The 13,204-nt window shown below is 47.3% G+C and overlaps 1 protein-coding gene across 1 annotated transcript in view; it reads right to left on the reverse strand.

Moving 5' to 3' along the window:
* The window catches only part of LOC143278362 (potassium voltage-gated channel protein Shaw-like), a 49,140-nt gene that overhangs the window by 4,434 nt on the left and 31,502 nt on the right, over window positions 1–13,204 (reverse strand). Inside the window, exons 2-4 of the mRNA XM_076583265.1 lie at window positions 8,622–8,983; window positions 7,431–7,658; window positions 6,654–6,770 (exon numbers count right to left, since the gene is read on the reverse strand). Of these exons, the coding sequence (XP_076439380.1) occupies window positions 6,654–6,770; window positions 7,431–7,658; window positions 8,622–8,741 (465 nt within the window). The 5' untranslated portion in view covers window positions 8,742–8,983. The remainder of the gene's footprint in view (window positions 1–6,653; window positions 6,771–7,430; window positions 7,659–8,621; window positions 8,984–13,204) is intronic.

Consider the following 13,204-nt stretch of genomic DNA (forward strand, 5'->3'; position numbering starts at 1 on the left):
TGTCTTCATATCTTTGGTGCTTTGTAGCCAACGACACAGGTTCATACAATGAATATCGACATTGAAGAACCATGAACACAACGACACAGGTTCATTTTATGAATATCGACATTGAAGAACCATGAACACAGTCAGGGCATGACTCCTGGTTCTTTTCTTCTGTTGTTTTCGACCGCTAGTGTTGGATGTCCAGGTAGGTGTGGTTTCCTACTAGGTACTAGGTGAGGCAGGCTTTGTTTAGGGATCCTTTTATCTCCCCTTCCCCATGTGGGGAGAGCAGTGCTGTCCCTAAAAAGGGCTGCTCTGACGCTGTGGGAGGATACGGGCGCTGCATTTGCCTCAGACTAGGATCTGCCAGCAGCATCCTCTGCCTGCCCCCGTTACCACTTCTCCATCGCCGCAGGGCTTGGGAAAGCTGGGTGTTGAAGGGCTAGCTCGTCGTTCCGACATTAGCCTTGTTGCCTGACCAGCACAGGTGACATTTTTTGGAGTCCCTTCCCCACTCTCTCGCCTACCGACGCTCAGTGTCCCACAGGTGCAGATACTGCCACCTGTAGAACGGCCTCGGCAGGTGCAGATTTTTTCTTCGGAGCTCCGTCTCCTAGGAGGACTTCCAGCCAAAGATAAGAGCTCCCCCTGCCCTTTGGTCATCCTCTTCCACCTTCACAGCCGTTGGGAAAGGTTTCCTCTGCCTGGTGCGTCGTTGGGAGACTTCACCTGCGGTAGGTAGTACTGGGTTACATGGTACTGCGGCAGGTAGTACTGGGTTACATGGTACTGCGGCAGGTAGTACTGGGTTACATGGTACTGCGGCAGGTAGTACTGGGTTACATGGTACTGCGGCAGGTAGTACTGGGTCACATGGTACTGCGGCAGGTAGTACTGGGTCACATGGTACTGCGGCAGGTAGTACTGGGTTATATGGTACTGCGGCAGGTAGTACTGGGTCACATGGTACTGCGGCAGGTAGTACTGGGTCACATGGTACTGCGGTAGGTAGTACTGGGTCACATGGTACTGCGGCAGGTAGTACTGGGTTACATGGTACTGCGGCAGGTAGTACTGGGTTACATGGTACTGCGGCAGGTAGTACTGGGTTACATGGTACTGCGGCAGGTAGTACTGGGTCACATGGTACTGCGGCAGGTAGTACTGGGTCACATGGTACTGCGGCAGGTAGTACTGGGTTACATGGTACTGCGGCAGGTAGTACTGGGTTACATGGTACCAGTAGCAAGGGCTATGCCCCTGACCTGACTTAAACAGCTACATATTGTACAGCAATACACTGCTCCTTCTTTCTTTGCACTTGAACTTAGGAAAATAACAAGAGCACACAACACAAGATATATACATGACGATTGTTTGGGTGTAGTGGGCTTCAGCAGAGAGAAGCAGTTCTTCCTTTCTTCGTCCTTGTGTGTGACATTCTAAAATATGGCTGGGAACTTTTATATTAATATGTACGATAAGGTAATCTTTCAGATGTGAAACACTTACGACTTGAAGAAAAAAAAACACTTTCTGATATCAGCCGTCCTTTTCATGCATGTCCCTTCTGCTGAAGCCTGTCGAGGCCTGACCAGGCTGTGGGGTCAGGGCGTCAGTCAGCTTCTGATCCTTTTCTTAAAGCAGATGTGGGTCAGTCTGCACGTTTGACAACTTGAAACTGAAACTGGCTCTGAAATGGCTTTCCTACTCACTTTCCGAATTCAGCTCAAAGGAACAGTTCTAGCATATCATGAACTGGATGGGTATCTCCCCAAATTTCTGTCTTCGACCTTCTGCACGTACCAACCGTCTCATTGTGTCAGTCCATGGCCTGACCAGTGCATCTGGTTTAAGTGGAGGTAAAGCGTCTGCTTTTTGTTTTAAACAGCAGATTGGGTTTAGCGTTTATGGATCAGTCTGCACGCTTTGACAATCCTTGAAACCGAAACTAAAACTTGGGTCAACAACAACAACAAAAAATGTTGAAGAGCTTGCAGCGAGTTGTAAAGTAACGAGATTCATTGTCAAATCCAACACTGTTGAAGAGCCCTTGCAGCCAGTTGTATGGTAATGAGATTCATTGTCAAATCCAACACTGTTGAAGAGCCCTTGCAGCAAGTTGTATGGTAATGAGATTCATTGTCAAATCCAACACTGTTGAAGCTTGCCACAAGTTGTATGGTAATGAGATTCATTGTCAAATCCAACACTGTTGAAGAGCCCTTGCAGCAAGTTGTATGGTAATGAGATTCATTGTCAAATCCAACACTGTTGAAGAGCCCTTGCAGCAAGTTGTATGGTAATGAGATTCATTGTCAAATCCAACACTGTTGAAGCTTGCCACAAGTTGCATGGTAATGAGATTCATTGTCAAATCCAACACTGTTGAAGAGCCCTTGCAGCAAGTTGTATGGTAATGAGATTCATTGTCAAATCCAACACTGTTGAAGCTTGCCACAAGTTGCATGGTAATGAGATTCATTGTCAAATCCAACACTGTTGAAGAGCCCTTGCAGCAAGTTGTATGGTAATGAGATTCATTGTCAATGATAATGAATGGTAGTGACGTTATGCTTAACTGTTCTTTTGTTCATGTTTTTTTTTCTTCTTGGAATCAATCACAACTAAATCTAAGTAAAACTATTGCATAATCATCAAACAGCGTGTTATATGCAGTTGCAATGCAATGTTCCAATGCATGTCATACAAAGAAATGAACCTTCTCGGCAAGCGGGAAAAACAAAGCAGAGATCTGTTGAAGATTCCTGAACATGCAGTACACTCACTACGTTGTCCGTATTCACACTGTCTTGTATATACAATGTTATATGTCTGTTTACATTGTTTACACAACACACACACAGGTGTGCATCACACGTCAGGGGAGACAACACAGCAGGATCCAGTGACACGTCACACAACACGACGGGCGCAATAGCCGAGTGGTTAAAGCGTTGGACTGTCAATCTGAGGGTCCCGGGTTCGAATCACGGTGACGGCGCCTGGTGGGTAAAAGGTGGAGATTTTTACGATCTCCCAGGTCAACATATGTGCAGACCCGCTAGTGCCTGAACCCCCTTCGTGTGTATATGCAAGCAGAAGATCAAATACGTACGTTAAACATCCTGTAATCCATGTCAGCGTTCGGTGGGTTATGGAAACAAGAACATACCCAGCATGCACACCCCCGAAAACGGAGTATGGCTGCCTGCATGGCGGGGTAAAAAACGGTCATACACGTAGGAGCCCACTCGTGTGCATACGAGTGAACGCAGAAGAAGTCACACAACACACAGAGGTGTGCATCACACGTCAGGGGAGACAACACAGCAGGATGCAGTGACACGTCACACAGCACACAGAGGTGTGCATTACACGTCAGGGGAGACAACACAGCAGGATGCAGTGACACGTCACACAGCACACAGAGGTGTGCATCACACGTCAGGGGAGACAACACAGCAGGATGCAGTGACACGTCACACAGCACACAGAGGTGTGCATTACACGTCAGGGGAGACAACACAGCAGGATGCAGTGACACGTCACACAGCACGTCCAGCATTGCAGAAAGGTGAAAGAACCAACCATGCGTCTTTATGGCGCGTTTCATTCATGACAACAAAGAGATTAAGTGTATTATATATTGAGTCTTGTAGTTACACCGATAATGTCCAGCGGTTATGACACAATACTTCGTGCGGTGGAGTGGATTGGGAGGGGGTGGGGGGGAGGTGCGGGGGGGGGGGCTCTACAGAGACAGGCATGGGAGTGGGGGTGGATTGGGGGGCGTGGGGGGGTCTCCAGAGACAGGCATGGGAGTGGGGTGGATTGGGGGGATCTCCAGAGACAGGCATGGGAGTGGGGTGGATTGGGGGGGTGGGGGGTCTCCAGAGACAGGCATGGGAGGGGAGTGGATTGGGGGGGTGGGGGGTCTCCAGAGACAGGCATGGGAGTGGGGGTGGATTGGGGGGTGGGGGGTCTCCAGAGACAGGCATGGGAGTGGGTGGATTGGGGGTGGGGTGTCTCAGAGACAGGCATGGGAGTGGAGTGGATTGGGGGGGTGGGGGGTCTCCAGAGACAGGCATGGGAGTGGGGTGGATTGGGGGGGTGGGGGGTCTCCAGAGACAGGCATGGGAGTGGAGTGGATTAGGGGGGCGGTGTTCTCCAGAGACAGGAATGGGTTGGAGTGGGAGGGAGTATCGTGGACTGAATAATAAATGTCAAGCACAACACACGTGCTATTCCTGACGGTGATGGGACCTACACTATGACGACACGACGTCTTCATTCTGCACTGGAACAGAAACTGATGAATACAACCTGATGTTTTGTAGGACCTATGTAGACCATAGTCTGCCCAGTGTGCCGTGTTTTGTTGTGTCAGGAAACAACAACTGTTTTCTCAAATTCTATGGCTTTGTAACATTTCTCCCGATGTGACTTTCCCTCTATTGTATTGTATTGTATTGTATTGTATTGTATTGTGCCGTCTTTTACTGCATTGTATTGTATTGTATTGTTCTGTATTCCCTGTCCTGTCGTCTGTCACCCTGTCCAGTCCCTGGAGAAGCAGCAGTGAAGATAATGGTCACGTGTTTCATCTGTACCTGCTGTGCTGTGTTTTCTGCCGCTATGACTGCATTGGATTCTGTGTCACCGCTACCCGCCACTGTCCGCTGTTATGTTTGAAACATTAGGGGAGGGAGGGAGGGAGGGAGAGTGATGACTGAGGTGAACAGTATGCCGAGGTTGTAACCATGGTTACTGGCTAACATATTAAGGTTGTAACCATGGCTGCATGATAGCATGTTCAGGTTGTTTCCGTTGTTACAGTCTAACATGTTGAGGTTGTTACCGTGATCACAGTCTAACATCTGTGTCCTTATTTTGCGCATTAGAACAGTGTCCTTGTACAACACAGCACCCGAATGGCTGAACCGTTGTCACTGCAAAGTGACCGTTTGGCTGTTGTCTTGACCCGTGTCGGTGTCTTACTGCAGTCAACAGATGGACAGCAAACCCCCCACCCCCTCTTTCCATCTCTTTCCACATCAACATGACATCATGGTCAGCAACACACACCGTGTAATTTGTCCTTGAAGCATTTTAACAGACATCAATATGACATCATGGTCAGCAACACACACCGTGTAATTTGTCCTTGAAGCATTTTAACAGACATCAATATGACATCATGGTCAGCAATACACACCGTGTAATTTGTCCTTGAAGCATTTTAACAGCAATCAATATGACATCATGGTCAGCAATACACACGGTGTAATTTGTCCTTGAAGCATTTTAACAGACATCCATATGACATCATGGTCAGCAACACACACCGTGTAATTTGTCCTTGAAGCATTTTAACAGAAATCAATATGACATCATGGTCAGCAACACACACCGTGTAATTTGTCCTTGAAGTATTTTAACAGACATCAATATGACATCATGGTCAGCAATACACACCGTGTAATTTGTCCTTGAAGCATTTTAACAGACATCAATATGACATCATGGTCAGCAACACACACCGTGTAATTTGTCCTTGAAGTATTTTAACAGACATCAATATGACATCATGGTCAGCAATACACACCGTGTAATTTGTCCTTGAAGCATTTTAGTGCAAAAGTGCTCACGTCAAGTGGTGACTACCTGGTTAATCTGAAAACGAAGCAACATCTGCAGCCATGAACCTACAAGACTTGCTCAACAGAGCACATAAGAAATGACAAACACTCATTAGACATCACTACTGTACACAAGAGAACCAATTGTGCATGAGATAAACACGACTTATGGTAAATTATATACATACATACATACATACATACATACATACATACATACATATATATATATATATATATATATATATATATATCAGTTGAGCCATCAGGCCGTGCTGCTGACAGCAAACATGACACACGGGCAGACGGCCTGGTTGTACGGAATGGAACAGTGAAGGACTGAGTCCTGTTTTGGAAAGCCGGACATTGTGGGAACAGACAGTTCAACTGCTTGTTTCTGTCTTTCTTCACTGTTATAGTCACAAAGATACAGACAGTTAGTCACAGAAATGTCTGTCTTCACTGTTATAGTCAGAAAGATACAGACAGTTAGTCACAGAAATGTCTTTCTTCACTGTTACAGTCAGAAAGATACAGACAGGTAGTCACAGAAATGTCTGTCTTCACTGTTATAGTCAGAAAGATACAGACAGTTAGTCACAGAATTGTCTTCCTCCAGCTTTATAGTGACATAAACACAGAGACAGGTCATCACAGCTCTACCTTTCTGTCTGTGTCCAGTGTTATCATCACATCAGTACAGACAGGTCATCACAGCTCTACCTTTCTGTCTGTGTCCAGTGTTATCATCACATCAGTACAGACAGGTCATCACAGCTCTACCTTTCTGTCTGTGTCCAGTGTTATCATCACATCAGTACAGACAGGTCATCACAGCTCTACCTTTCTGTCTGTGTCCAGTGTTATCATCACATCAGTACAGACAGGTCATCACAGCTCTACCTTTCTGTCTGTGTCCAGTGTTATCATCACATCAGTACAGACAGGTCATCACAGCTCTACCTTTCTGTCTGTGTCCAGTGTTATCATCACATCAGTACAGACAGGTCATCACAGCTCTACCTTTCGGTCTTTCTCCAGTTTCCTCAGGGCGAGCAGCGTGGTGGTCCATGCACTGTAGGACGTCCAGCAACATTCCTCTATCTCGTCCTCTCCTATCCCCCAGAACTCCATCTCCGTCTGTTGTGTCATCAGCATCATCATCGTCATCGTCATCATCATCATTAACCTCATCATGATCGCCATCATCATCATCATCATCATCATCATCATGATGCTCGCCATCATGATCGCCATAATCATCATCATCATCGTCGTCGTCGTCGTCGTCACCATCATCTTCGTTGTTGTTGTCATTGTCGTCGTCGCCATCATGGTATCATGGTCATCATCATCATCATCATCATCATCTTCTTCTTCTTCTTCTTCAGACTAAAGAACAGTAAGTGGAGAAGGGAGAAGAGTGACTGGCCCTGACAGTATCAGTATCAGTAGCTCAAGGAGGCGTCAGTGCATTCGGTCAAATCCATATACGCTACACCACATCTGCCAAGCAGATGCCTGACCAGCAGCGTAACCCAACGCACTTAGTCATTCCTTGAGGGCAGGTGAAGAACCAGACTAAAGAACAGTAAGTGGAGAAGGGACAAGAGTGACTGGCCCTGACAGCGGGCGCACAGTACGTAGTGGGCAGGTGAAGAACCAGACTGAAAAAGAGTGAGTGCACAAAGAACCAGACTGAAAAAGAGTGAGTGCACAAAGAACCAGACTGAAAAAGAGTGAGTGCACAAAGAACCAGACTAAAGAACAGTAAGCGGAGAAGGGAGAAGAGTGACTGGCCTTGACAGCAGGCCCGCAGTACTTGGTGGGCAGGTGGAGCTCTCCGGTACGCAGATAGTTCAAGATGGCGCCGAAGACATCCGGGTCCCGGTCAAAGAAGTACTGCTGGCGGTCGTGGATGAAGTGTCCGTGGAGGAAGGCCTCATCGGCCAGGGGGCTGCCCGGCAGCTTGTGCAGGGTGGACCGGTACGTCTGGAAGATGGTGCCCCCTATGTTGAAGGTCACCACCTGAATCATCATAATCATCATCATCATCACCATCACCATCATCATCATCATCACCATCACCATCACCACCATCATCACCATCATCATCTTCATCACCATCATCACCATCATCATCACCATCATCATAACTATCATCACCATCACCATCATCATAACCATCATCACCATCACCATCATCACCATCATTACCATCATCATCATCACCATCACCATCACCATCACCATCATCATCACCACCATCATCACCACCATCATCACCATCATCATCTTCATCACCATCATCACCATCATCATCACCATCATCATAACCATCATCACCATCACCATCATCATCACCATCATCATAACCATCATCACCATCATTACCATCATCATCATCACCATCACCATCGCCACCATCATCACCATCATCATCTTCATCACCATCATCACCATCATCATCACCATCATCATAACCATCATCACCATCACCATCATCACCATCATTACCATCACCATCATCACCATCACCATCATCGTCGCCATCACCACCATCATCACCATCATCATCACCATCATCATCATCATCATCATCATCACCATCATCACCATCACCATCATCACCATCATTACCATCACCATCATCACCATCATCGTCGCCATCACCATCAACATCACCATCATCATCATCATCACCATCATCACCATCACCATCACCATCATCTTCACCACCACCACCATCATCATCACCACCACAACCATCATCATCAACAACACCATCACTCACCACTATCATCATCATCATCACCACCACCACCTTACGGGAAAGGTCACACAGGAAAGGTCACACAGGAAAGGTCACACACAACGCCAACACCGTCAGGGCGTGGGTGACGGAATGCATGACAGACATCGATGAAGAATATGCTGATTGTGGAGGTAATGATGAGGAGGAGGAGGAGGAGGGGGAGGACAAAAACTTACCTCCCGGACATTAGCGGTGTTGACCAGAATCCGCCGGGTGGGCTCCGTGATCTGGGAGCCGGGCAGCAGTGCCGACAGCACCGTGGGATGGTCCTTGGATCTCCCCTTCCGCCCAGACATCCTGCCCCTCTCGCCCTCCTCCCCGGCCTCTCCTCTAACCCTGCTGCTCAGGCAGCTACCACTGTGGGCGTGGTCACTGTGGGCGTGGTCACTGAGGGCGTGGTCAATGGGGGCGTGGTCACTGGGGGCGTGGTCACTAGGGGCGTGGTGGTGGTAGAGGTGGGTGTGATGGCCGAGGTCCCCAGGTGGGTGAGTGAAGTGGGGGGCTGGGGGTCCGCTGTGGTCCCTCCAGGTCTGCTGGTCTGACAATATTCAGCAAGGTGAAGGTCAATGCACTGCCTACTGCCTGTCTCTGTCTGTCTGTCTGTCTGTTTATCTCTGTATCTGTTATCTGTCTGCCTGTCTCTGTGTCTGTCTGTGTGTATGTCTCTGTCTGTCTGCCTGTCTCTGTCTGTCTGTCTGTCCGTCTGTCCGTATGTCTGTCTCTGTTTCTGTTATCTGTCTGTCTGTCTGTCTGTCTGCCTGTCTGTCTGTCTGCCTGTCTCTGTCCCTCTGTCTGTCTGCCCGTCTCTGTCTAATAATAATAATAATGATAGTATTTATATAGCGCTGAATCTTGTGCAGTCAAATCAAAGCGCTTTCACACCAGTCATTCACATGACTCTAAAACTAAGAAAACTGAAGACGAAGAAGAGGTAGGGGATTGAGGCTATCGTGTGAAGAGGTGGGTTTCAAGGCCAGACTTGAACGAGCTGAGTGCGGAGACCTGACGAAGCGAAAGAGGAAGTTCATTCCAAATACAAGGTCCAGAGACAGAGAAAGAACGGTGTCCAACAGTGGAGTGTTTGAATCTGGGTGTGCGTAAACATAGTGGATCCGAAGCCGATCGTAGAGAGCGAGATGGAGTGTAGAGGTGAAGGCAGCCACAAAGATAGGAAGGGGCAGATTTGTGAATACATTTATAACATAGTGCTGATCTTATACTTTATTCTGTGAGCCAATGGAGATGTTGCAAAATAGGAGTGACGTGCTCAGATCTTTTCTTTCTGAGGACTGAATGGATGAAGCAGGCAAACCAGATAATAGGGAGTTACAGTAGTCAAACCGAGAGAGAATGAGAGAAACAAGTCTAGATGTTGCGTCGGTGGACAGATATTTCCGAATGGAACTGATGCGTCGCAATTGACAGTAGCAGGATTGACGTGTGGTTTTTGACTGAGCTGGAAAGAGGGATGTACTGCCAAGTTTGATTTTGTCAGCTGTGATGGAAGAGAGTTTTTGTTTAGTTCCTATGATCATTGCTTCGGTTTTGTCTGCGTTCAATTGTAACTTATTTTTTGAGTCATCCAGTTCTGAATGTCCAGGAAGCATTCAGATGTTTCTTGCAAGAGCGAGGACAATTTCTCAGGGGTATCACTCTTCTGAAGTTGAGTGTCATCAGCATAGGAATGATGACTAACATTGTGGTGGTTGATAATTTCGGCGAGAGGAGTATACAGTGTGAAGAGAACTGGGCCTAAAACAGATCCCTGTGGGACTCCGTGTTTGATTTTAACGGGTTCAGACCTGAAATTATCAACAATGACAGACTGGAATCGATCAGTGAGATAAGATTTGAACCAGTTGAGAACAGTGCCGTTGATGCCGAATGTAAAATGAATACGGGAAAGAAGGATTGAATGGTCTATCGTGTCAAAGGCGGTTGATAAGTCGAGAAGAGTGAGAAGGGAAATTTTTCCTGAGTCGGACGCCAGCAGTAGATCGTTCATGATGTGAAGGACAGTGGTTTCGGTGCTGTGGTCAGCACGATATGCAGACTGAAAAGGGTGAAGGAGATTGTTGAAACAAAGCTGGTTGTTGACTGCTTCAGGACAAATTTTGCAAGGAGTTTGGACAGGAAAGGAAGCTTAGAAACTGGTCGATATTTTTTCAAAATATTTGCATCAAGGTTGGGTTTCTTCAGAAGAAGCTGGACGATTGCAGTTTTGAAAGTGGATTGAAACGTTCCAATGAGAAGGGATGAGATGACAATGTTGGTGATTGTGGGGAGAAGCTGTGAGACACACAGGGAAAAGACAGAGGGTGGTATAGTATCGAACTCACAGGATTTTATTGTCATTTCTTTCAGGATTTCATTCATTTCTGTTTTAGTCAATGGATCGAAGGAATGGAGAGGAGTGCCGTTGAATTGAGGATCACGATAAGCAGGTTGGAAAGGCATCTGCTCTAAGCTCATACGAATATTTTGAACTTTGTCGAAAAAGAAAGAGGAGAAGACACTGGGGAGTTCAGATAAAGTGTAGGCAGAAGGAAGAGGAGTCTTTTTTGCAGTACCGAGAAAATTTGACAAGATAGAGTAAAGAGATTTGGTGCATGTGGCATCGGGAACTTGAGAAGAAAAGAAGTTTGTCTTCGCTGATGAGATCATATGTTTCAGTTTGTTTATTTGTTTTCAGAAGATCTGATTGTGGACTTTCAGTTTTGTTGCTCGCCATCGCCTTTCCAACTGGCGACGTTTACGTTTTGAAAGTCGAATGCCTTGTGTGTACCACGGGGCGGAAGGCCTATCAGGCAGCATGCGGGAAGTGCATGTCTGTCTGTCTGTCTATCTCTGTCTGTCTGTTTGTCTGTATGGCTGTCTGTTTGTATGTCTGTCTCTGTCTGTCTGTCTCTGTCTCTCTGTCTGTTTGTCTCTCTGTCTGTCTGCCCGTCTCTATTTGTCTGTCTCTGTCTGTCTGTTGTCTGTATGTCTGCCTGTTTGTATGTCTGTCTCTGTCTCTCTGTCTGTCTGTTTGTACGTCTGTGTGTGTGTGTGTGTGTGTGTGTGTGTGTGTGTGTGTGTGTGTGTGTGTGTGTGTTAACAAATAATGAGGCCAGGAGATGAAATGATTAACAAATAGTAAAGAGTCCGGTAGCGTAAGCAGTACTGACTTGAAGTTTGTACCTTGTGAATGGAGAGAGTTACCACTCTTTACTATTTGTTAATTATATATATATATATATATATATATATATATATATATATATATATATTAATTTATAATATATATATATATATATATATATATATATGTGTGTGTGTGTGTGTGTGTGTGTGTGTGTGTGTGTGTATCTGTACATGGATGTTGGATTGTGTGGATGTGTCAGGGAGTTTGATGTGAAACAGAATTTAAAATCATCAGGAAATACATCTGTATGATTATAAAACTGTTCTCACCCTTTAAAATGGTCGCATGTCGGGAAAAGCAACAACAACCTGCTTGGTGATTTTCTGTCTGCGTGGAAGAGAAGAGCGGCCTTGGAGCAATGTCGCCCTCAAAGCACTGAGACTGATCTGTACCTGTTAACCAGTACACGCTTTTGGACATTCTGTTCCCACCAACATTACCTTTCAACTTTGGAGACACGCTTGAGGTAATGTATTGATGTTGTTGCTTTTCTTAAGCCCTCCGCTTCCCTCTTCTTCCCCCCCCTCCTCTCTTTCTTGTTCTGCCCCACTTCCCCCCCCCTCCTCTCTTTCTTGTTCTGCCCCACTTCCCCCCCCCTCCTCTCTTTCTTGTTCTGCCCCACTTCCCCCCCCCCTCCTCTCTTTCTTGTTCTGCCCCACTTCCCCCGCCCCTTCACCTCTGTCAACTTCTTCCTTCCCTCCACCCATAAAGCTTCCTTCATCTCACTTCGTGATCCGCGTCTGTGCTCCTTCTCGTTTGTCCGTCTGTCCGTCCGTCTGTCTGTCTGTCCAATTGCCTGCCACTCTCTGTCTCCCAACCCCCACTCTCTGTCTCCCAACCCCCACTCTCTCTGTCTCCCAACCCCCACTCTCTGTCTCCCAACCCCCACTCTCTGTCTCCCAACCCCCACTCTCTCTGTCTCCCAACCCCCTCTCTCTGTCTCCCAACCCCCACTCTCTGTCTCCCAACCCCCACTCTCTCTGTCTCCCAACCCCCTCTCTCTGTCTCCCAACCCCCACTCTCTGTCTCCCAACCCCCACACTCTGTCTCCCGTCTCCCAACCCACTCTCTGTCTCCCAACCCCCACTCTCTGTCTCCCAACCCCCACTCTCTCTGTCTCCCAACCCCCACTCTCTGTCTCCCAACCCCCACTCTCTGTCTCCCAACCCCCACACTCTGTCTCCCGTCTCCCAACCCACTCTCTGTCTCCCAACCCCCACACTCTGTCTCCCAACCCCCATTCTCTGTCTCCCAACCCCCACACTCTGTCTCCCAACCCCCACTCTCTGTCTCCCAACCCCCACTCTCTGTCTCCCAACCCCCACACTCAGACGATCGCACCTTACATATGTACTGTGTGCGTGTGTTGGGCGAAAGGGTGACACTTCACCGCTGTAACATTGTACCCAATCTACCTTGCGGTGACCAGCATCAAGCTGTATCCCTGCTCCCTCACTAATGCTGTCTGACACAGCATCAAGCTGTATCCCTGCTCCCTCACTAATCCTCTGTCTGACACAGCATCAAGCTGTATCCCTGCTCCCTCACTAATGCTCTGTCTGACACAGCATCAAG

Source organism: Babylonia areolata, chromosome 2 (assembly GCF_041734735.1).
Source record: "Babylonia areolata isolate BAREFJ2019XMU chromosome 2, ASM4173473v1, whole genome shotgun sequence".
NCBI classification, from domain to species: domain Eukaryota; kingdom Metazoa; phylum Mollusca; class Gastropoda; order Neogastropoda; family Buccinidae; genus Babylonia; species Babylonia areolata.